Source organism: Onychostruthus taczanowskii, unplaced genomic scaffold (genome assembly GCF_017590055.1).
Source record: "Onychostruthus taczanowskii isolate IOZ18803 unplaced genomic scaffold, ASM1759005v1 scaffold7, whole genome shotgun sequence".
In the NCBI taxonomy this organism is placed as follows: Eukaryota; Metazoa; Chordata; class Aves; order Passeriformes; family Passeridae; genus Onychostruthus; species Onychostruthus taczanowskii.
Window position 1 is genome coordinate 884216 of NW_024504786.1, and position 25311 is coordinate 909526.

The 25311-nt window shown below is 46.2% G+C and overlaps 1 protein-coding gene across 4 annotated transcripts; it reads right to left on the reverse strand.

Annotated features, from left to right (window-relative positions):
* Nucleotides 1-71: 71 nt before the first annotated feature.
* On the reverse strand, nt 72-19935 carry ALG6 (ALG6 alpha-1,3-glucosyltransferase). Of its 4 annotated transcripts, none has more exons than XM_041421238.1 (16): nt 19592-19603; nt 19186-19557; nt 17704-17805; nt 14545-14629; nt 12727-12816; nt 11986-12074; nt 10051-10133; nt 9210-9274; nt 7167-7352; nt 6846-6981; nt 4837-4922; nt 4389-4473; nt 3275-3345; nt 2920-2988; nt 2315-2513; nt 72-983 (listed from the first exon to the last, which is right to left on the reverse strand). In XM_041421238.1, exons 2-16 carry the CDS (start codon nt 19310-19312, stop codon nt 897-899), a joined length of 1560 nt encoding a protein of 519 aa, XP_041277172.1. In that variant the 5' UTR covers nt 19313-19557; nt 19592-19603; the 3' UTR covers nt 72-896. The 4 variants fall into 4 exon arrangements, with proteins under 4 accessions (XP_041277172.1, XP_041277169.1, XP_041277173.1 ...); XM_041421235.1 differs by lacking the exon at nt 72-983 and adding an exon at nt 1624-2148; XM_041421239.1 differs by lacking the exons at nt 72-983; nt 19186-19557; nt 19592-19603 and adding exons at nt 1624-2148; nt 19817-19935.
* Nucleotides 19936-25311: the final 5376 nt, after the last annotated feature.

Consider the following 25311-nt stretch of genomic DNA (forward strand, 5'->3'; position numbering starts at 1 on the left):
GGCAGCTGCTCTCATTTCCCCTGTTCTGCCAGGCTTTCAGCTGGGGGCTGTGTGTGTGTGAGGTGCCCCAGCCCCGAGGGTCCCTGAGCCAGCCAGAGTTTCTATAACCTCTGGAGCTGGAAATGAAATAATGATTGATCCCAGATGAGTCTGGAACCAACCGTGCTGGTCTGAATGGAGCTGTTTTGGGCAGTCCTGCAAGAACAGCACCAAACTTGTTCAGGAACCAATGGCAAAGGTGCTGAAGGGCAGCAGTGCAGTGAACACTCCCCCATGGCGGGTATGAAATGGGGCGTTTTCAGGGGGATGGGAGTTGCACGGCGAGCTCCTGCTGGCCCCTCCTGCACAGCCCAGCCTCTGAGCACTCTGGCTGTGACCTCCTGCTGCACCAGGCTTTTGCCTCCGAAGCAGCTGGGGCTGTTAAGAACCATTTCCAGTTCCACACAAGGTGGATCGGGTGACTCTCACTTTATCACCCCCCGAGGCCACCTCAAGGACAAAGGAAAGGGATACACCCAAAACTAATGTTTGGGTACGGGAAGGATGGGCCTGGGCTCTGCTGGGGCTAATGAGACCCTGGGCTCCCTCTGCTTCCATCCACCTTCAATTCCCTGTCCCACGGTACAGCCCTTCCTCAGGCAGCCGTTCCTTGGGGAAAACACGGTGGCTTTGGGATTTCACAGCCTCTGGAGACAAAGACTCCTATTTTGTGTCCTTTTTCTGTCCCCTCAGTGCCACTCAGCCCACACTTGCAGAAAGGCCGTGCTGTGGGCAGAGCTCTTGCATGCCACAGTTAAGAGTCACACCCAGAAAATCCTAAATCCTTGTGAAAAGATGGAATTTTTGTTGTTTTATAGGGAAGTGTTGCAGTGTAGGAAAACTGAACCAATATCCTTCTAGTTCCCACTCCAGAGCCCCTTTTCCACTCTGAGCTTCCAGGGATGCAGTGTTGCCTGGCGGTGTTTTTTCCACAACAAAGAAGCCTGGAAAAAAGTGCACAAATACACGGAGCTTGTGGGAGTCCAGTGCCAGGGCTCAGAACTGGCCCAGCTGGAAGGTCCCAGAACAGCTGATTCACACACCGAGGCTGAGGGCAGTGACAGCCTGGAATGTGACAGGGGAAGCCTTTAAACAAGGGGGGAGCTTCTTTTATATTTATATATAGATACAGAAAGAAAAAAAAGGGTAGACTGACTCCTAATTAAACTATACAACCCTAAATTGCTTTATGATTTATTTTCTTCCTCCATGCTTTGTTATGTTTATAATTACTCAATCAATTTGTATTTTCTGAATTATTGGCTTTGGAGGCTGAGCTGTGCCCGGGGAGAAATTGCAGAGTTGAGTTCAGTTTACATCTGCAAATTGCTGTGCAATTTAATACGGGGTTTGGGTATTTTCAAACTGCACTGCAGCACCTCAGCTTTTATTGCAGTAGAACCAAAAGTTTTGGCTTTTCAGTGCTGTTAAAGAGATTTGCAGCAGTTTCAGAGCCACACCAGAGCTGCTGACCCGCAGCACAGGGGGACAGTGACTGATGCCACAAAGCAGGTTTGTGTCATAAAGCAATCAGCACAACTTCAGTGCTGCCAGGCACGAGTTTACTCTTGACCTGCACTACTTCCTTGGGCTTTTTATCCTGGGAAAGGAGAAATCTTCATGCTGCTTTTGCTAATACAGTATTTTAGCATTAGTTCAAAATTTGGTCCTTTATTAAGCATTTTAGGTTAACAAACGGTAACAAAAGTATGACACTTCCAAAGAAAACAAATCAAATCCCATTCCCAATGCTCTTCAAAATATTTCCCCTTTAAAACAGTCTTTGATTGTTTTGTGTTTAAATAAGCAAAAAGTTTTTCCTGGCTTTCCTCGAGTTGTGTCCATCACACACAGGCTCCTCTGCAGTGCTGGCACCTCTCACTGAGCCCTCTCAGTCCTGCAGCTTCAGCTGCATTAACTGATTTTCTTCTGCCCTCTATTCTTGGAGTCCCAGAGTATCACAACATTAAAATACACCAGGAAGAGCAGGAAGTGCAGGCAGGAAACCACGGCCACGGCCAGGGGGAACAGATCCGGCAGGCGCTGGGGAGGAGGCACCGCAGCACCGAGCACTGACAGGAGTCCCATCAGGGACAGGGACAGCAGGAACTGCAACACAACGAGTGATGGGACACCTCAGACAGCTCAGCTGCCCCCTCACTGCTGGCTGCTCTGCACGCTTCCACGTGGCACGACACAGGGACAGCCCCCTCCACTGGTACTTCAGTGCTGGGAGAAGCTGCAAGGAAGGGGTAAAGGAATAAAATTTGCTTACCAGGCTCCTGACGATCCTGGGAAAGGACTTAAACCAGGACACATAACCCTTGAGGGAAAGGGAAAAGGCCTTGAGCTGTAGGTCCTCTGCTGAGGTCTTCTCCAGGATGGAGAAGGAGGCCAGGCACACGGCCAGGAAGGCGGGCGTGGTGACGGCGTAGGGCAGCAGCAGCTCGTCCTTCAGCAGCAGGGGCAGCAGGCTGCAGGGGACAGGCCAGCAGCATCCAGGGAGAGGAGGGAAAAGCAGCAAATAATTGATCCTCATCCCTTTATCCCTAACTGGGGCAGAACAGGGTTTTCATGGAATCCATGAAAGCCAACACAGATGGGTTTGCTTTGGAAGAGACCTTAAAGCTCATCCTCTTTCAACCCCAACACCTCCCACTGTCCCAGGCTGCTCCAGTCTGGCCTTGGGCACTGCCAGGGATCCAGGGGCAGCCACAGCTGCTCTGGGCACCTGTGCCCACCCTGCCAGGGAACAACTCCTCATTCCCAATATCACATCCACCCCTGTCCTCTGGCAGTGGAAGCCATTCCCTGTGTCCTGTCCCTCCATCCCCTGTCCCCAGTGTCTCCACAGCTCTGTTAACAGTTTCTCCAACTCACCTGAAAGTTGACACAAGTAGAAACCATGTGGCCATGAAGGGGATTTCATTTATGAGTAAGCAGACTGGGCTAGAATGAGAGGAAGAAAAAGAAACATCAACTATTCCCTAATCAAACAGCACTCCCAGTCCCTGCAGGATATCCCCAGGGAACAGCAGTGCTGGGGACTGTCCCCACAGGCAGCACTGAAAGCACAGACCAGCCTGGCTGTACTTGCACACCTTCACTTACAAGTGATTTAGAAAAGCAAATGTGAAGAGTTGCTGAAATCTGGTCTATTTGTAAGTGAAAGCAGCATGCAATAAGCAGACGAGGAAAAGATCCAATTTCATTCACAGAAAAATTATTTACTTACACTGACACGAGAAGAATGGACTTTTCATGGACTTGAAAGGAGAACAGGAAAAAGGACAAGGCACAGCTGACCTTAGGAGAGAGCAGGGATGTGTCAGCCCGTGAGTGCAAAGCAAAGCTCTGCTGTCTGCAGGTGCAGGCTCTGCGAGGGGCAGCAGCTAAACCAGCCCAGTTCTCTCATGAGCTGCTGCATTTCCTGCAGGGCAAGCCCCAGGCACCCAGAGCAGCTCCTGGACCACCCTCACCTACCAAAACCACCTTGTTTGTGACTAATTCTGGATAAACATCCAAAGCCCTTCAGGCAGAGCCTCACTCTTGCTCAGCTTCCCTGACAAGAGCAAGGAATCACAATATTCCCACACACAGGCACTGGCAAATCCCACTCCTGGTAAGAATTACCCCCATTTTTGACAGGAAATTTTGCTCCTCATCAAGACCAGCCAACAGAAAAAGTAAACAAATTGTCTTTTTATTCCCCCACCAAATAAAAATGTGTAAAACCAACCAGTTCTTGGGATAAATGTTAGTTTTAGGTAATGTTGTAGTACAACTAAAAAGAGAAATCGTCTTGTAACTCTGGAACTTGGACCCAGCTCCATCCAATTTTGATTTTAAGGAGAACTCAGTTTTTGCAGGGGAGTCATGGCAATGTGCTTCAATTCAATGATGAGACTAAGAGAAGGCAAACATTTTGGAAAATGGGATTTTATTTTCAAACCACTCATGAGCTCACAATGTCCATTTGGGGAATTTTTAATGGAATTTTGCAGCCAGTGAAGGAGGAAAAACTTGGCACTTTGGAAGCCAAACAAAAAGAGGAGAAATCCCAATTCTAGATGAGGTTTAAATGTGTGTGGAATCTTCCAAAGGCTCTTCAGAGGAAGATAATAAAAATAAAGAGTTAAATAAAGAAAACTGAGCTTAAGGAACAAGTCTGGGTTTAAAGACCAGGTCAGAGTCCTGGATTTGAGGAAGTAAAACACTTTTTAACCAATTCTTTCAGCATTTGATGGCTCCACCCTCTGTGCCCTGCACAAGGGCTGTTGGCACTGCTGGTTGCCCTCCAGTGCTTGTGGTGGATACAAAACAAGGAGCAGTGAACAGCAAACACTCACCAAGGCAAATTTAAACCCTCGCAGGGAAGGCTGGACAGTGAGCTTGATACAGGCAGGGAGCAGGCTCAGGAATGTTATAGCAAAACTAAAGGATTGGGGAAGAAAAACAGTTTTAATACGTGAGGGACTACAGACATTAACACTTCACTCTGCAGAGCCAGACCTGAATTCTTCACTGAGTCAAGGAGAACTGGGAGCTCTGACTTGTAAGAGCATTGAAAGATACTTGAATTCTTTGAATTTGCAAATTTTAACTCAGTTTTAACCAAGCAGCTTAAATCACTATATCAACAAGCAGGGAATTTTTCAGTCATAAATATTCCCAGTATTTCTCCTTCATGACTTGTCAGAAAAATACAGTATAGGAAAGAATACAATTAGAGAAAACTTACTCCTGAAAAAAATATTGCAGACAAAAACTACCTAAGGCACTCCAGTTATGTCTTACCTGAGTTTCAGCTGAGTTCGAGGGGATATTACATTCTTTATCTTTATAAGGACACTTAGACTGCACCAAATATTGGCCACTTTATCCTGGAAGGAAATGAAACAGCAATCAGTGATATTTATATATAAATACACTCATGTTTGTGGGAACAATGGGGCTTGGGAGGTGGGGATTATTGGGTTTCTGCCATGAGAGTGCAAGTAACACTTGCAGGAGTACATCACGTTCTCAGATGCACTGGGGATGATTCTGCTCTTCAAAAATGGAAATTTTCAAGAGAACCAATTAAAACAGGCTCTAAAGTAAGTGAGAAACAGTTCTTCAGCACAAGGATGACAACTTAACCCATGAGAGCAGACCTCTTGTGGAGCAAGGCTGTGAAACTGTCCCTGAGCAAACCCTGGCCCGTGTGAATCCTTTCTCCTCCGTACCTGCCCGTGCTCGCTGCCTGCTAGCACTGACAGAGTTAACCCCCAATAAATCAAGAAGTCTAAAGACATTAGCACTTGTGCTAGGATCACTTTCAAAATTAAATTTGTAACTGCAGCTCTCCTGCTGGTGAAACTCATCCCCAGACAGCTGCTGGAGGCACAGCTGTGTAGACACAACTCCCAGCAGCAACTGAGCCCCCTCCGTCCCCGCTGCCAGCGCCCGGAATCCGCCGGGGATTCCGGGGAACACAGCCCTGGCAGCACCACAACCTCCTCCTCACAGCCAGCCTGAATTTCCAGCCACCAGCAAGTGTTCCCGGGCTGCAAATGGGAACTGGCACACCCTGGCTGCAAATGGGAGCTGCACAGAACCTGTCACACCCCAGGCCAAGTTACTGAGCGCTGCTTACGTGGACAAATTCTCATTTTATCTCCATCAGCATCCAGCAAGTCACTGCCCTGAGCAGCTCAGAAAATATTTGGGCTAATATTAGACTAAAATCCTCCAGCTCTTTCAGACTCGTTGGTTATTGTCATTTAAAGATTTGATTTTTAAACTTGGTACTCAGTAAAAGGTGTGCTGAGCAAAATGATTCCTTTATAAATTCCAAATTCTCAAGGAAAAGGGTCATTGTTTTTTGGGGGGTGTTTTGGAGAGGTTGTTTGGTGTTTGTTGGGTTTTTTTAAATTAGCCAGCAGAGAGTTCACTAAGAACACCTCCACTGCCTTTAGTAGATCAGCACTAACTTCTGGGAGGAAAAAAGTGTCACTTGTGATATTATTTACATCTGAAAAAGTTTAAAAGAATAATTAAGATTAATCAAAACACATGAGAATTTGCTTTAATGCTTGTGACAACCTGAAAGTTCAAAACTTCATTTCCTAGGTTAAGCCTGAAATTGAGGATCTGCTGTAAAAAGTGGAATATTGACTTGTGCCCCAATTAAAACAGCAGCAAGTCCCTGTGACCTGGGACATGAGAACCCTTTCTTTTATCCCAAATTCCTGTGGCATTGCCATTCAGTAAATGAGGAACTGAGTGACTGGATTAAGGCTCAGCTCCTTCAGCACGGGCGTGTCCACAGCCTGAGCAAAACCAAAAGCAGCAGTGGCCTAAAACTTTCGGAAAATATTGTGGAAACTGCACAAGGTGAGTCAAAAAGGAAGTTCTAGGCTGTATCTAAAACACCATTTAAACATTATTTTCGAAAAATAATTAATCCCATTGAAAAGAGGGGAGCAGAACCCAAGAGGCCGAAGCCATTGACTTTCAAGGTTACATCTTCTGACACTGTCAATTACTATGGAATCTATTTCAATGGAAAAATGTATGGATTGAAGTATGGGTTTGATGATGGGATAAGTGTTGTCTCCTGGTATAATATCCTGGAAGATGCCAGCTGAGCTGGGGTTAAACACTGGATTAAATAACTGGCAAGAAACGACTGCTGAAGAAGCCGTCTCGAGTTACTGGCCCTGCGCTGTCTCCCCCATGAAATCCTAAAGGTCAGCCTGAAGGTTTCTCCAGGGATCTAAGAATACAGGACAGGGCAGGGTGGGAGAAGAAAACATGCATGCCTCAAACAAGCCTCTGTCAATGGGAAAGAGTCTTCTGAGTACTTGCATGATTTGTTCCACGTCGGTGCCGAACGGGAGCCAGCAGGCAGCGAAGGACACCAGCACTGTCCCTGCCAGTTTAGCCAACAGCACCAACCTGCAGCGGGACAGCACATCAGCACAGAGCCAGCACAGACCCTGCAGGACTGCCACCTCCCACAGACCCTGCAGGACTGCCACCTCCCACAGAAACGAATCCAGGAATGCCCTCCTGCAGACAAGGACAACCCCATTCCCCATGCCAGGCTGATTCCTAAGACAAAACACTTTAAACCCACTTACCCCTTTCCTTTCAGTCCCTTCTTGAAGCACTTTCCAAGTAAATAGCAAAAAAAGGGCAGGGAATGGTAGAGCTCCATTTGCTTATAATTTAAGGCCAAGCAAAATGCCACGGAGCCCAGGAGGTCCCAGTCATGGGACAAACAAAGGACAGCCCACAGGGCCAAGCCAAGGCTCACTGAGTTGTATATGGTTTTTTATGTCAAGGACAAGATACACATCTCACTTCTGGAAGGCAGCAATTCCTTCCAATGCCCTGAGGGAAAGCAGAAATAGCTTGTAAAATGAGTTTTGCCAAGTTACCTTTAAGAACACATTGCCAGTAGTGACTATGTTGCCCCCAAAGATAAAAAAATTACTTCCACTGCAAATGTCATTTTTATATTTCAAGTTTGATTCAGAGTTTGCCCAGGCAAATCTGAGGGCAAGCTCTGTGTGTGTTAATTACATAGGTAATTACACAGGCATTCAGCCAACCCAGCTTTTGGTGGCAGTGACAGTCCTCTGCAACAAGCAACATTTTCTTCTTGGTATTTACATGAGTAATGATAAAGCTCTCACAAGCTTTCCCTCCCAGCTCCCACAATATAAGTGCAGAATATTCAAATATGTCAGTGTTTAAATTATCTATAATTTCCTTCAAGGACTTCTGAAGGGTTTGTGATTCTGTTACACACACAAGGCACCCTCATCCATGACCAGTTCTCCCTGACTGCTAATCCTGCTCAAACAATGAGTAATAGTTGCTAAAAACAACGTTACTGCCTTGTGACTTTGCAAAGAGCTTCCCAGGCTCAGAAGATTTTGAAGAGTCTAAGCTACACTTACTATTAAACTGCAACAAAGCTTTGTAATTTTTGTAAACTGTAACAAAAGCTTTGGTTTTTACTTGCTTTTTGAAAAACTTAGAAAAATCAGTAAACACAGAATCCCAGAGTGGTTTGAATTGGAAGGGACTGTAAAGCCCATCCAGTGCCACCCCATGACAGGGACCCCTCCCACTGTCCCAGGGTGCTCCAGCCTGGCCTTGGGCACTTCCAGGGATCCAGGGGCAGCCACAGCTGCTCTGGGCACCCTGTGCCAGGGCTCCCCATGCTCCCAGGGAGGAATTTCTCCCTAATATCCAACCCAAACCCACCCTCTGGCAGTGGGAAGCCATTCCCTCCTGTCCTGTCACTCCATCCCTTGTAAACTGTCCCTTGTATTTCTTGTATTGTCAGAAATGTCACAATATTTTGTTTTCCCTCTGTCAACCTAAGCAGCTGTGACAACACATCCAGCTTGCCCACGAGCTCTCAGCCCACTCACATTTCCCACTCCACATCACCAGGTGTATTTGACACCTCATTGATTTCACATCAGCAAGCTCACACCGTGCAGAGGTGCAGCAGCTCAGGGAAAGCAATCTCTGCCTTGCTGCAGCTGCTCAGAGGGTGGCATTGGTCACATGGCAGTGGCAGGGCTGGCACAGAAATCTGCAGGAAATCCCTGCACCTCCAGCACGGGGCGAGCTGACAGCATTGGGCTGCTCCTGCACAAAACCAGTATAAAAGCAGGATTGTCATTATCAAAGAGCCCCTGTGAAGGTGTCACCAGCCAGCCCTGAAGTCACCTCCCTGAGCTGTGCAGCCAGGGAAAGGGAGGTTTTACAGAGCTGAACATTGCACACAGCTCCACCTGCCACTGCTCTGCCATCCTAGGAAGATCTAAGGGGATTCCCTCTGCACACACAAATCACAGGAGCACAACCCATCACTCTCCTCCCTGTCACAGCCCCACTGATGCTGCCTGCAGTGAAGTGACTGACAGGGAGATGAGCTGGAGGCATGGGAAGAATGATATTCATGTTGGGATTGATTTGTGCCAATATCAATAATTTTTATCTGCAATATGTTTCAGACTTGCAGCTTCCTTGATATCTCTGTTTGGGGTGGGCAGAACCCCCCAGATGACTCTGTACACCAAAGCCACCCCATGCTCAGCTAACAAGTGCTAAGGAGCAGTAATTCCACAAACAGAATTCATTTCCATGCAGAACAAGGATACTGGAAGTGCCCATGGTCAATAAGGATGAGGCCTGGGTAAAGCAGGATGCAGAGAGCACTGGAAACCTGGCAAGAAGGATCAAAAAAGAGAGGGGAAAAATAATTAGTCCAAAATTAGACATTAGGCAGAGGAACTACTCCTGCTCCAGTACACAAATGTGCCACTCCATGGTGCATCCTGTAGGTAGGAATCTTATTCTCTACAAGTAATCATCTGTCAGGAATATTTTGAGGAATAAAGATTTGCCATAAATTAGAAAATATTGAATATTGCCTTCCCTTTACAACTGCTCAAAGACCACCTACACCCATCTTAAACCACTCCAAAAATCAGGAGACTTGTTATTCCAAAATCTACTGTAAGGAGTGTTCAAGACAAAGCAGTTCCCAAATCCCCCCCTGCCACCCCACAAATTTTTTTTTTTACTACTCAAGTAATAAATTAATGGAAAATCTTGTTATTAAAAGCATTGAAATAACTGCTATAAGAGAAAAAAAAAGGCTTTTTTAATGTTTTAAAGTGAAAAGCCTATAATATGAGCTATAGTGTGCCACCCCACAAATGTTTTTTGGGTGGTTTTTTTTATTACTCAACTAATAAATTAATCTTGTTAAGATCTTGAAAATCTTGTTTTTTAAAGCATTAAAATAATTGTTGTAAGATAAAATAAAGGCTTTTTTAATGTTTTAAAGTGAAAAGCCTATAATATGAGCTATAGTGTTGCCATCAGTGTTAAGTGGAAGCCATCAGGGTGTTCTAGGTGTTAATTAACTCAGAGTTACACTCCTACTCTGTACTAACAGTGTTTTCTTTGTTTAATTTACACACACCAGGTACTTGCCTTTTTTTTAGCAGATGTTTCTTTCAAGGAAAAACAATATAAAATAACTGCAGGGATATAAACCAGCAGATCAGCAACAAACACTGAAAAATAAAGATTAACTTTCCATTAGAATCCTCCCACAAGGAGGAGGCAAGGAAAAAACACAGGCAAATAAACATCAAAATATCAGAAATAAACTGGGCAGTTCCACTTCAAAGGACAAAAAGAACCAGGTCTACAGAATTTGATCTTGTTAATGTTTCTCAGGCTCATTTCTGATGTCCCAGAGCTGCTGCTTCCACGTTTTCAGCTGTCCTGGCTCCTGGCACAGCCTCAGTCACTCTCTAGTTCCTGACATGCCACAAGCAGGGCAGGCATTTGGGAATGCCCCAAAGAAATCAGCCCTGCCTGCACCCAGGTTGTGGGACAGCACAGAGGGGCTGGGGCACAGGGAAGATTATCCCAGATTATCCCAATCTCTGTGTGAATTACCAGTGATGGGAATGAAGAGACTGAGAGCAGGGATTTGGCTTTGATCACCTGCCTACAGCAAGGATTTGTGAGAGGGGGCAAGAAAACAGAGCCAACAGGTTCCCCTGCTCAGGGCATGTCCAGCAGGTGAATTCTTCTTGAGTTGTCCTAATATTATCCCAGATTATCCCAGTCTCTGTGTGAATTACCAGTGATGGGGATGAAGGGACTGAGAGCAGGGATTTGGCCTACAGCAAGGATTTGTGAGAGGGGGCAAGAAAACAGAGCCAACAGGCTCCCCTGCTCAGGGCATGTCCAGCAGGTGAATTCTTCTTGAGTTGTCCTAAAAAGTCAAAAAAAACCCCTCAGATTATTTCTACAAACCACTTTCAGCAAATGTGCAGTGGCTCCAAGAGAGAAAGGAGATGTTTAAACATCTCAGTTATCCAGGGATGAATGGTTTTGCCAGCTTAAGCCACAACTGAACAAATATAACCAAGGTGTTAGCAAAACAAATACACTGAAGCTTAAAGTAAAGCTGCCATTGACCACCCTGAATTATTTTAATGCACTCCTCTAATGGCCCCTGTTAAAAAGTGTTTATCAGCTCTCCAGATCCATCAGTGTTGTGTCAAGTGAGTTGATTTCAAAATTAATAAAGACCATTTCAAGGGTAATTAAATACTAGTGATTTTTATTTTTTTTCAATTCAATCAATTACCAGAGAGCAGACTGAGAGCTTTGTGAGGCACAGAAGAGCTATTGATGAACAACAAATTCTGCTGCTGCAATCAGAAAGCATTTTGTGTTAGAAAAAGCAAAAGACATTTCAAATGAAAGAAAGAAAATAGTAACAAAAAACAAGAGTTCACTGGCCACACTGTTTGCTGTCCTACTGCTGCAGCCACCAAATTATGGTACAAATCTTCTGCTTTTTTTTTGTAGTTCAAAATAATCAAATGGTGGAAGACAAATTTAGAAATTACAAGTAGTAAAATAAATTTTTACTTTTTTGCTCACAGTAATAATATCAAACACCTCTGCCTTTGAGGTCAGCTCCTAATGAAGATCTCTGATACCTCCAGAGGTTAAGCTCTAAATGCCAGGCTACGTGTAAAATAATGTTACAATAAAAATCAAGTTGAGCTAAAAATAAGACTATTTAGCAGAATAGAAAGGAAAACAAGAATAGTTTTCAAAATTAAAACGTGAGTCTATGCTACAAAGAGCAGCTGTGTTTTAGAGCTTTTAATTAATTAATTGGGTTGCAAATTTGTTCCTGTATTTCATATCCATCAACTTCACAAATGATGGCAGAAGAGGAAACAATGCAGGAATTTGCCTCAGAAATGGACCTGCAAACCACCCAATTACAAACCTGAGAATAAACCAGTCAAGAGAGAGAAGCTGCATATTAAACATGCTGAATTAGTAAGCAAGACAAATGTGCAGGATGATCCCAAGGAAATATAATCTTCCTACCTGTTGTACGCATAAATAACTTATGGGGCTGGCTCTCATAGCCCCGAGATGTGTGCAGAGCAACCCAATCAGGATTTATTAACTTTGCACTGTAAAACAAAGTACAGACACATCAAAATGCAGACAGTTCTCATTTCCCTTTACACTCCTTGCAGCAATAAAGATGACACAGACAGGAGCAGATTCCAAGAATCAAGATGAATGAGAAGAAATATTTCAGAGAGCAATAGTGATCAATGAAAGCTTTTCCTCACCACTAGATCAGTTTACACTATAGACTGTTTCACAATTAAAAAAAAATAACCCTTGGAAACAGTAAAAATGGAATACAATATTTATTAGGGCAAGATAACCACCTCCAGTCTGGTTCCAGGGACTTTAAAAAAAAACAATTGTAAATACCTTTCATGCTTAAGTATTAAATATAAACCATTTACAGTTCACACAGATGCCCCACATAGCTGTGCCTGTGCACTTTAACCTACATTCTTATTCCATAAGTCTCATTCCAACAGCAGCAAAGCCCTTGTGGAAAAAGTATTCCAATAACAGAATTCTATTTACATGATATCCACTCATCAAATGTCACTTGGGCTCTGCACACACGAGAGCTTTCCCAGGCAATGCTCCCTGTTCCTGCAGCACTTTCCCCTGGGCATCCCAGATCCAGCAGTGGCTTGTAGAGAAAGCTGAATACCCAGGCAGAAAAATGAAACACAGGATTTCAAACACTGAACTTACATGTAAGCACACACAAAACTGTGATAGGCAGTGAGAGGTGGGTAATCGAGGCCCCAGTACAGCAGGTTGTTGTCACTTGTATTGAAGTACCTAAAAAAAATAAAATGCAGTTTAAAGACTACATTTCCAGCTTGGTTTTGACCCAAGGAACTAAATGCATTCCAAATCCAAAATAGAAGGTGGCAACATCTATACCTGCCTAATTTACTACACGTTAAATAAGTCTCAAGCAACAAAATAACAACAAAAGGCATGCAGAGTTCACATATTTGTGGCTGAAAAAAAGTTGCTAAATCTCACTTCAGTGGAGAGAAAAACTCCTGGTTCTACCTCCAAACCCAGGTGAAAGGAAGGAAAAGGTTTTTCCCATTTGGGATTATGTTGTGTCAGGATTTCTATGGCAGCAGTCAAAACAAAGTCACCTTTTCCAAATGAGATCAGAGGGATTTGGCCAAGGAGAAGTTGCAGCAATGAGGAGCAGCCCCTTCCCACCTGCATGTGAAACACTGCCTGGCTGCTCCCACTGCCACGGGGCAGGCTCTTGGCTCTTCCACTTCCTCTCTTCAAATGCAGCCAATTTTTGACATTTATAATAGTAAATGATATTTCTTGAATTCTTTATGAGCTGCCTGAAGTGTCTTCTGAACAGATGATAAATCACATTTCTTTGAGTTGCATCTCTGCCTCTTATCCTACAATTCAAGATTGCTCCTGCCAAGGCAGTGCAGATTCTTCATGCAGAATGTCACAGTTTGCAACTTTCAGGGCACTTGCCAGTTTCAGGGGTTTATTTTTTTCATTTTACCTTCCATAAAGCTTTCAATTAAAAAAAAGAAAACCAACATTTATATATCCAGTAATATTTAAGTAAGGAAGCTTTCAGAGTTTTAATTAGCAGCAGAATAAAAAAGATGTTCCTAAAGGACTTTACAGAATAATATAAACCAGCAATATTTAAACTCTAGAATGCAATGCCTTGCACACCAGCCAAGATGTGCTGTTCCAAACACCCACTTTGCTGTATTAGAGATTCAATTCCCACAGCAGGCCCAACCCAAAAACCCCCTTCAATTATAAATATAAAATAATTACATCAATTATAGAACCAGAGAGCAAATACAAGCCCAAGGTGCCCACCTGGCAGCCCCTCAGCCAAACCCAGCCTGCAGCAGTGTCTGATCTGACCCCTGGGAATGCCTGGGAACATTGGCTGCTGTAACTCCTCATTTTAAGGAGACACAGTTCAGTGTAGCAGAGTGGATCAAAGCTGCCAACTCCATCATTATGTAACACCACTTATCCCAACTCTGGCACAGTCAGGGTTTGGATATCCCAGCAAAAAAAAGGACCAAAATGAGAATATAGGAACAACAAGATGATCTGAGGTCACTATGCAGAGCCATCTGCAGAGTTCACATGCATTTACAGAACACAAGTGAATCAATTTTCTATTTTGTGAGATTAGTCTGTTCCCCAACAGACAGCCAGGGAAAAATTACACCACACACCCAAAACACCCCTGTCCTTGCTGGAAGATGAGCTGGAATTCCAATATATTCCAATTTGAGTTGTAGCACATATATGGACTAAATTTTTACTCTAAAGAATATTAGGAATAATGCAAAAATAAATAAAACATTTAGAATAATTCCTCTCCTGTTTTACGTCATCTGTACAAATGAAGCTCGCTACACTTAAATCTAGAATCCAGAATTCCCACATTTAAAAATCTCATGGATCATGGAAGCAAGCAATGAACTCAGAGGTGTAAAACACAGGCAGGATTTCCCCCTGTTCTCCCTTTGAAGGCACACCTACCACTGCCTGATGGGTAAGTTGTAGGTGATTTCTTGCCAGTGCCTCTGAGCCTCGTAGTCTCCATACATAGGTGGTTTTCCTGCCCCTAAAAAGAGAGGACACAGCATTCAGGACATTATTTGGTTTATAGATTGCTTTCCCCCAGTTAGGTATTGCATATTAATTACTAATTTTGTTCTCCATCCCTCTATATCGAGAGCAAATAGAGACCTCATCATGCAGTCTAACAGAGAAAAAAAAAAAAAGTAATGTGTTCTTTTGGCTTTCTGGAGATTTCTGCAATGAGCATTTATCAAGATACTCTGCTGTGAAGAACTGCTTCCTCATCTGACAAAAAAAATCATTTCCAAGTGCAGATGAAAAATGTGGTACTTTCCCTGAACTAGGAAAATGCACATAATGGACATGTTACAGTGATTCTGTGGGAGCTGCTGCACTCCCTTGGTGTGTGATAATTGTCAATATTCTCACTTGTTCCAGCCATGTCATGGTGTCTTACTATTAATATCATCATCATACTAATATTTGCCATTTTCATGGAAAAGAAAGCTTTCTCAATGCAAATACTTCAGATGTCAAATACTCCCTGTGATGGAGGCCTAACTGTGGTAATGGCAGCATGCAAAGCATCTTCCCAGAGTTTATTTACCTCTATTAACCTGCTCACTGAGAACAGAACCTGGACTGATTGTGCTCCCAGTGAAATATTGACATGAGCCAGACAGAGATTTAAGAGGTTCTTTAAAATATAGGAAAGCCATCTGTGGTTTTAGCCATGATCTATGTTTGTGGGAATCCCCCAGCTCAGCAATGTGCAATTTATTCCCAGAAAGTGCAAAGGACCTCTTATCTCTGCTAATTTCTTCCTGCGGGGTGGAGAGAGCAGATTATCTCCACTCTCACACATTCAGATTAAAGTTTCCCAAATAAGTGAGGTCACTGGAGTTTCATCAGTCAGTTCTGTAGCTGTAAGTCCAGTGGAACCAAGAATGTGCCACTGGATTACTGAAATACAAAATGGATATTTGAATTACTGAAATACAAAAGGGATATTTGAATTGCTGAAATACAAAATGGATATTTGAATTACTGAAATACAAAAGGGATATTTGAATTACTGACATACAAAATGGATATCTGAATTGCTGAAATACAAAATGGATATTTGAATTACTGAAATACAAAAGGGATATTTGAATTACTGAAATACAAAATGGATATTTGAATTACTGAAATACAAAATGGATATTATCCAAATTTTAGAGTGTTTGTAACAATTTCTTGATCTTGAGGAGAAAAAGGGATGAAAAAAATTAATTGGCTTCAGAATGATCAAAATATCTTAATCCAAAGGTTTGATTATTAAAAGCCAATTACTGATCAGTTAGTTTGACAAAGCACATTTAACTTCCATCTAGAGAAAACACCAAGTACACAGACAAACTAAGTTAAAAAATAATAAAACTGGAATGTTTTATTTTAAAAGGCTCACAAACACCTTAAAAGTAGTGATCTAATTCAGTTTTATTGTTAATGTGGGAACAGATTTTTTTTTAAGGGTTTGAAGCTGCCTCTCAATACCTGCATTTAGCAGGAGTTTGAACATGCACTAAAAAATTATGCATTAACCTATGAACCCAAATTTTTCCTCAGTAAAATTCTCCACGACCAGGCCATCACTAATGGTAACTTTTCAAAACTAGGTATTAGTTTCTGCTTCTTCATTGAATTCCAGAGGCAGATCCAAAAGCAAGCTGATGGCAAGGAACAGGGTGGGCATGAGACAGAGATCCAAGGGTGCACAGTAAATGAGGGTGGAATTAAAAGTTTATTACATCTGCAGGAAGACAAAGGAAAAAAAATCCCAGTGGATTTATGTGTTTGACAGCTCCAACACTGGGGTTTGTCTTTTTACAGCCAGCCAATGCTCAAAGTCAAGCTTTAATAATTTGCTGGACTGGATCAGACTCAGCTTTTCCTATTCCAAAAGAAGTTATATCAGCACTGTGCAGGAAATAAGATTTAAAAACTGTTATTTTAGTTTGGGCTTTATTTTAGAGTCTCTTCCACAATCTTGATTGGTTTGAAATTAAATCAACTTACAGAAATCTAGTTAGCAACAGAATTCTAAATAAATCCTCTTGCACTGCAAGGGAAATCCAGTGTGTGCCTGAAGCCAGGGTGCTTCCTGCCTAGAAATGGGTAAAACCTCAGTTACCTACAGGCCTCTCAGAAATGGCATTTTGAGAAAGCAAACTCAAACCAAAACAACTGGAAATGCAGTTCAGCTTCAAGCAAATTCTTCAAGTAAAGGAAGGTCAGAATTACCAGTTAAAAATCACCAGAATGCTCCTGAGCAGCTCAGGGGATGAGGCTCCCCATTGCCTCAAAAAAAAAAAACAGAGTAGAATTTGACTTGTGATTCTTTGGGCTGATGAGGATTGAAAGTATTGGTTCATTTTTTATCTTTTGTTAAATTTGCAGAGAGCAAGCCTTGTGCAAGCTTATTCCAAGTGTGGGAATGGAACTGGGAGGCCTGGAAAGGAACTTGCTAATTCTTTGCAAGCCTTCTGACACGAGGAGGAGAAAAACTCATCCATTACCAGAATGTAGCCCTGGCTGCTGCTGTAAACAAGCTTAAGGAGGTACAGCTACAAGGCAGAGTCATTGTTCACTCCATGTCACCTCTGCACTGTCTTCATTAGCACCAGGATTAGCTACATATAAGCTAAATAAAAATACAAATAATAAGGTCATGTCTGCTACAGAATTTAAAAGACAGTATGAGGCAAATGTACAAGTGGACTTCAATATTCTGCAAATAAAGGCACAGGGGAAAACAGCCAGATATTGATCCTAAAACATGAATGATCATCAGCACCACCCAAAAAAAAAAAGTTATGGAGTTTTTTTCCAGTGTTCTGCTCCAAACTGTAATGTTAATCATGGCAACACTTCAAAAAATAAGAAAAATGAATTCTCAGGGAAACCAAGAGAAACTTAAATATAACAACTCACTGAAATAACACATCGCTCCTGACGTATGATTTTATACAAACACCAACAGAATAAATTAGCAGTAAAAACCATTCATTTCCATTCCTGCCAAGCCCCACGAGCCTCTCCCCGAGGCTGCTGCAGCCTGTGCAGGAGCCTTACCTGAGTAGGAGCCCAGGGACACAGCCCAGCGCACGGCAAGCGCCAGCAGCACCGAGATCGTCATCAGGCTCCACTTCTCCATGGCTGCCACCCTCCAGGCACCTGGGGACACAGCAGGGACACTGCAGCAGCAGCAGGCAGCCCCCTGAGCTCAGCCACCACCGCTGAGCAGCCCCTGCATTAACACCTCGCTGCATCATTAACAGGCAGGGGTTAAAAAGCGAGCCGGTGTCACGTTAATGCCGCTTCTCTCCTCAGTTAAGAGCGCCACGGCCAGATGATGCAAAGTGCACGTCTGGTCTAGGCACCGCTGCTGCTTTAAACAAAATAAAACTTAGTTAAAAGTTAATTGGCCTCAGGAGATATTATTCTCCATCCTTCCACCCCCAAAAAGCAATTGTCCCACCAAGCTCATTTCACCACACTAAGGATGCGGTAAAAAAAATATTGTCAATATTGTCAAATTGAAGGCTGTGTGCATGAAACCCAGAAACCAAGCAACAGGAAAATTATTATGTTGCCCTATTCAAAAAAAAAAAATCTAAACCAACTAACTACAGAATATGCAAACTTCAACCCAAAGAATCAGAAAAATTTTAGACTGAACTAGGAAAAATGTGAGGAAGAAACTGCTCCAGCCTTGAAGGATACAGCTGCCCCAGACTTTCCTTGCAGAAAAGGCATTTTCTGATTTAAGTGAGTTTAATACATTTGCTACTGACCAAAACCAAAAATCCCATAAAGAAGCACTGAGCTGCTGTTTTAGTTACAGACAAGCAACATCTAAGGCATGTTTAGCTTATTCTTCTCCAACTCTGCCCACATTTATTTACTATTCACAGAAATGTGTGACCCAACACCACCACCAAGGGGAAAAAAGAAGTTAATTAATAATAAAAATCTGTGGCAGCAGATCTCCATCTATAGGTAGGAAGGTGAACACTGATATTTGCATGTTTTCACCTGTGCCTCAGCCACAGGGGAGGCACTTTTATCTAAATAAAAGATACAGCTGTCCTTCTTTTCTATCTTGCCACATTATTAATTAATTATACCTTCTTAATTATTACATAGCACCAGCCTCACCTACAGACTCCCCCATCTCTGTTTCACTCATTTACTTTTGCCATTCCCTACATGTGGAATAACAATTGTTTTCTGGGATATTGAGTTTCTTTCTCTTTTCTCAAATGTGGCTCTTTCCTATTTATTTTTCACCTTTAATAATTATTCCATACTACCTATAACAAAAAGCCAGGCTTTTATTAGATTCTAAAGCACAGAATTCTTAATTCTTGGTATCCTGTGGGTAACAATGTTAGGAATAACTTTTAGGGGATGATAAAGCCAGTTTGGTCAATCCCAAACTTTTCACCTTCCCCTGGATGTGCAACACCTGATCAGGTGATCTCAAAAATCCCACCTGTAAGCATGAGGTGAAAATCACAGATTAAAAAAAACCCAAAGAAACGCTATCCTTACACACTGTCTGCAATGAAGATTCGGATAAATACCACCAGTACAAACCACCCAGCCCTGGCCCACAGAGCTGACACAACTCAGCCACAGATGCGCGGCCCTGAACAGAACTTCTTTTAAAAGACCACATTTCAGCAGCTGAAAAACACACACACGGAGTGAAGAATTTTATCTGTTGCAGCAATAGCTGTCTACAACCCTGCTGTTTCCCTAATTCCCTAATCTCTGTCAGGAGATGCCTTTATTCCTTCTCTCACCCCTGGCTCAGCCCGGCCTCCCCAGAGCCCCCAGGGCTCGCACCGGGGCCGAGCTGCGAGCCCCCCCGAGCTGGCCCCGGCCACCAGCGGACCCTGCTGCCCCTCAGCCCCCTCAGAACTCACCTCCCTCAGCCTTTCAGCCCCCTCAGAACCCTCGACCCGCTTCCTCTCGCACCCCTCAGCCTTTCAGCCCCCTCAGAACCCTTGACCCGCTTCCTCTCACACCCCTCAGCCCTTCAGCCCCCTCAGCCCGCTCAGTCCTCAGCGCCCGTGGCCAGCTCACCCCACAGCCCCCTCAGCCCCCCCGACCGCCGTCACCCTCGTCACCCCACAGCCCCCTGACCGCCCTCAGCCTCGTCGCCGCACAGCCCCCTCACCGCTCAGCCCCCGCTGCCGCTCTCAGCAACCGCTCAGCCCCGCTGCCGCTCTCGGCCCCGCTCCGTCCCGGCTCCCCTCAGCCCGTCCCGCCGGCTCTCACCGGGCTCGGGCCGGCGCGCGCGCTTCCGCCTGCGCGGCGCCTTCCGGGCGGGCTCTGCGCGTGCGCGGGGCGGGAACCGGGAGCGCCTCAGGGACGCTCCGCCATGGATGGGGCCGGGCCGGGAGGGCTGTGGGCTGCTCCGGGAGGAGGGGACGCTCCAGAGGCGACCTCAGTGCCTAACGGGGCTTCGGGAGAGCTGGAGAGGGACTCTGGACGAGCGACAGGGGAAGGGGGAATGGTTCCCTCTCCCAGAGGGCGGGGATGGATGGGACACTGGGGAGGAATTCCTGCCTGTGAGGGTGGGCAGGCCCTGGCACAGGGTGCCCAGAGAAGCTGTGGCTGTTCCTGGAACCCTGGAGGTGCCCAAGGCCAGGCTGGATGGGCTTGGAGCAGCCTGGGACAGTGGGAGGTGTCCCTGCCATGGCAGGGGAGGCACTGGATGGTCCAAGTTCCTTCAAACCACTCTGGGATTCATATTTTCCTACCATGCCAGCTAGCTGGGGAGCAGCTCCTCAGCCTTTACAACTTGGAGATGATATCTGGGAAAAAAGAATCCCAGGCTGGGTCAGGCTGGAAGGAATCACAGCGGGGTCATCGTGTGCCACCTCCCTGCTCAGGCAGGGCCATCCCTTGAGGCTGTCTGGACACACAAGGAAGACTCTGGAATCTCTGTGATGCACCATAGGCCTCATTTCAAACCTTTCAGTCTTGCCCCTTTTCATTCTCTTGACAAAGGAGAGAGCATAACAAAAATCAGAGTCACAGGATGCTCTGGGTTGAAGGACTCCTCAAAGATCATCTCATTCCACCCTGCCGTGGGCAGGGACACCTTCCACCATCCCAGGGTGCTCCAAACCCCATCCAACCTGGGCTTTTCTTCTGAGGTCAGGACATGAAACTGAACAGAAAACTGATTATTCTTAAAACTAACACCACCTCCTGAGGGTTTTATGGGCACACCTGCCAGGTGAGCTGGCAGCAGTGCTCTCCTTGGACTGGAATCCCAGGGCTTAAAATGATGGGTTTAAGCACAGCTGCTACAAAAAACAAATGTGGTCAAGAAACATCTGACCACTTAGAACAGGGACGTTAAAGTAAACAGAGATTACTGTAATCAAAGTGATTCTCTTTTTTTCAGATATGCAGATTATTTTCAAAATATATAAGCACTATAGATATAATATTGCATGACACTAGAGACAGCTTTTCTCCCTTGATGTTTTTCCAGTGCAGGATGCTGATTTCCACTATCCCAGCCATTTTTGACATCCTGGTCCTTCTTACTGCACCTGCCTTAATTTCAGCCTCTTGTGCTCTTGCCTCATGTGGGATTGTGTGAAGAGACTGAAAGCTCTCTTAAAAAGATAAAAGTAAAAATCACACCTGTCTGCTGGCTTGCCAAGGTGTTTGGAGCCATAATCCTGTGGAAAATGGCAGATTATGCCCGTCAAATTTTACACAGTTTACCTAATCTGATACACTCAATAATTTATATTCCTGCTGAGTAAAGTGCGTCCATTTCAGGATTTTGACAGCATGTCTGGAAATGACAAGTCTGTAAAATAAGGATAATCCTAGAAATTCATCAGTTATGAACTAACTTAGTGTCCTGAACGCACAGGGCTGGAGCTGCCTTATGGCACTGAAACAAGTGAATTCCCAGCCTAAGCCCAGGGGAGAATCACCAGGGCAGATTCCTATTTCAGTTCCTCTCTCCTCTCCTTTTACTCTCCCCTCCAGGATTTTCCATGCCCAGAATTCCCAAAAGAGCAAGGCCGGGGAGCACTGATAACACAGCCGCTCCCGAGTCCGCGCTCGTTGCCTGTGGAATATTACAAAAAAAATAAATAAATAAAATAAAAAAATTTTAAAAAGAGTTTTTGGATTTTTCCTTGAAGATTATTGCTAATTCTGTGCTGGGGCTGGGATAAGCGAGCAGGAGCCCACGGCCGCACATTCAAGTGCATGATTTCAATTAGCCGAGCGCTCTTTGTTGCAAGGTGAAATCATTCACTCCCCGGGAAAGCTTTTTTATTGAATGCTTTCTAAATACTCGCATCGGGCGCGTCGCCTGGAATTGAGTCTCTGTCACTTGTGTTTCTGCGGTGACTTTGAGCAGATCAATGACTGGAAAAGGCATTCAGGACACATTGATACGGCGGGGTAGGAGACGCGCGGGGTTTGGTGCTCGGGAGGAAGGAGAAGCCGATAATGAGCAGATAAACGGCTTTTCTTAACCCTTGGCGTTCTCGGGAGGCTCCGGAGCTCCGCTGCCTCCTCTCCTCCACCCCGGCTCTATAGCTCGATGGCAGCCGAGTGCTGGCAAGGCAAAAATCCATAAATTCGGGGTGAAATGCGGCCAGAATAACCAGAAAGTCTTTCCTAGGGCGGGCGGGGGTGCAGAGCCCGCGGCCATAAAAAGTTCCAGCTCATGCAGAATTTCGTTTGTGAGCGGAGCCGTGGTGCCGGAGCGAGCGGGGGAACAAACTCTGGAGGCGTTTGCAATTGCAGATTCCCAATCTGCAGATTCCCAGGTTATCCCCACCCCAGGACACCGCCCGGGATTTAGCGGGCACAGAGCCGCTCTGCGAGCCCCGCTCCGAGCCCTCAGCAGCCTCGGCTCTTTCGCTTTCTCCTTTGCCGAGCAAAACCATGAGTAAACGTGTCAGAAACCACTAGCTGAGCCCGCAGGGAGATGGATTTATTTTTGGGTTTCCCCATTAAATATTGGCATTTAATAAAGTAATTATAAATTACTGAGGGTTTGGGGGTTTCTCTTGAATTCCTGCCGTTTTCCAGGCGCTGGGCGACACGGAGTTTCCCTCGTCCGACCCGGGGATCCCAGCCCGGGGGATGCTCCGAGTCCTCGGTAAAGCAGAGCAGGACCTTTCCTTTCATCCTTTCCTGGACAGGAGAGGTTGGGCCGTTTTCGTGTGTCTCGGCTTTTCCCTTTTCGCTGAAGCTCAAGAAAACAGGGATTTTATTGCACCTGGAGTTCGAGGACGCTCCCTCTCACATTTTGCCGTCTTAATAAAGTCGCGCGGTTCCCGCTTCCTCAGCTTGCTTACCAAATCCCGGATTAATAAAGTTTACTTAGTTATTTAAATAGATTAAATGTCACATTTTAAATGGAAGGGGAAGGTTCTACCTTCCTGACCTATTTTTCATTTCTGATTTAGAAAAAGGCAAGATTAGCATGGATATTGCATTTTCAAGGACCTAGCCACTATTAAATAGACTGTTAAGTGCATTTTATGGCTGAAGAGTCTGTTCCCAGTTCAGTCTGGAAGACGTGCTAAGTTCATCTCTACCTGCTACATTGAACATTCACTGACTAAAATACTTCCTGTGGATGTAATACCTATGCTCTGTATCCTTTAAGTACATAACGCTTAACGTTTTAGGACTGGTAACACGTAATTCAATAAAAGCCCCCGGAATTGAAGAGTTGCCTCTCCAGAAAAGTGTCTGGCGAGCGTTTGCCCGGTTGCGGCGATCCCGGCTCGGGGAGGAGGCGCGGCGGTGGCGGGGGAGGCTGCGGGGATGGATGGCACGGACTCTCCCGGCTGCGGGCGGAGGTTGAAGCGCTTCAGTCGCCGCCCCGGGGGATGCCCGGGCTGTCCGCAGCCGCGGGGATGGGCAGCGTGGGGCTCGCTGTGGTTCTTCACTCTCTGCCTTTTAACACCAATAAAATGCCTTCGGGAATGGACGCGCTGATTTTCCGCCTCCCCGGAGCAGGCGGGGACAGGCCCCGAGCGCACTTCGGACACGAGGGTGAAACCACGAAACTGCCCGAGGTGCCCAGAGAGGCAAAAATCCCATCGAATTCCCCCATCCCCCGGGAACTGCTCCCTGACCCGCACCCGCACGGGTCGGGGGAAACCCGCACTTCTCCTAAAGCAATCCTTGCTGTCTTCCCGGAGCGGGACACTCCCGAGGGCCCCGCGAAAGATGAGGGGTGGCTCATGCCAAAGCCATCCCATTGTGTCCGGCCGGGGACACGGACCCCGGGCAGTGCCGGAGGTGCGGGCGGGGCGCGTTAAATCCCCCGGTGCCGCCGGCGCCGACCCGAGCCCTTAACCTCCGAGGAAGCCGGAGCCGTCCTCAAACGCTGCCCGTGTCCCAAAGGGGGCTGATGTCGCCGGTGGATGATTTCCTCCGGCCACCTCTCGGTGCGACAGACCGAGAAGGAAAGGTCTGTGGCGGACCTCGCTCCCCGGCCGCCCGGAGCGCTCCCGGCGCTGTCCCCTGCGGGAAACCCGGCCTCAGCTGTGCCCTCCCGCAGCTCCGGAGCGGGGTCTCCGATCGCTGCCCCCCTCCGGGGACACTGCTGCGGCCACGCGGGTCCCGGCTGGGCGCCGGGGATACCCCGAACGCTGGGGCTGCTTACTGAGATAAAAACACACGCGCGATAAATGCACGTTTATAAATAACCCCTAAAGGTCTTTTCCTGCCTTTTCCAACGCTCGCCGCAGCCTTTCAACACCCATTAGCCCGAAACTTTCAGCCCCGCTCTGTGTCCGGAGAGACCAGTGATGCTATAAATAGAAGGCGTTGGGAGCGCGGAGAGGGGGGAAAGGGGGGCGCAACTCCCGCGGCCGCGCAGCGGAAACGAGAGGGTTCCCCGGGAGCCCCGCATCAGCCGAGGAAATGGCCCTGATGAGCCCCATCTCGTCTCTTTTTCAACCAGCGTGATGGTTCAGAGGATTAGGGCCAGATCCTATCGGCAGATCCTATTATAAATCCCTTCCCCCGGCGGAGGGAGCGGCGGGGCCGTAATTGGAATAAATAAGGAGCGGGGTCGGGGAGGGTGCAGGGGGTGGTGGTTCTGGGTAAACTCTCGGGGCTGCGGGAGGGTCATTTTCCCGGTGTTTCGGATCTAGTTACTTCCAACACACCCCGGGGACCGACGTGACACGACTTATACTAATGGGCATCTGTCACCGGCCGTGTCAAGTTTTGCCATATGCGGCGGACAAGTTTGTGGAAGGGAAAACAAGGGAAAGAACAAGGGAAGGAGTTTCTGTTGTCCGGTTGCTGCCCGTGGCTGAGGGAACTTCGCAGGGATACGCTGCTCCCGGTTCTCCCCGGCCCGCCGCTCCCGGTCCGGCTGCGGGGGCTGCGCCCACTCCGCCGGGAAAGCCGCTCTCGTCCCGGCTGCAAACCCTCCCCTATTCGGGGACCGATTTTTGACACCCCCTGGACTCCCAGTCCCCGCCGGTAGCTCTGCGGGACCCGCCGGGACGCCCCGTCGTGCCGCCCGCTGCAAGAGGGCGGCCGGGTCGGTGCCGTCCCGGGCGGCTGCAGGCGCCGGGGGTGCTCCCGATCCCCCGAATTGCACCCGAACTCCCCGAATTGCACCCGAATTCCCCGATGACTCCCGGCTCCGAGGGT

Coding starts and splice junctions, on each gene's coding strand:
- ALG6 (XM_041421235.1), bottom strand. CDS start 19,312: ATGTGGTCTTTTAAAAGAAGTTCTGTTCAGGGCCGCGCATCTGTGGCT. Junction 6,982..7,166: donor AAGGGACTGAAAGGAAAGGG/GTAAGTGGGTTT, acceptor GTCCCGCTGCAG/GTTGGTGCTGTTGGCTAAAC. Junction 2,989..3,274: donor TCCATTCTTCTCGTGTCAGT/GTAAGTAAATAA, acceptor CTCTCATTCTAG/CCCAGTCTGCTTACTCATAA.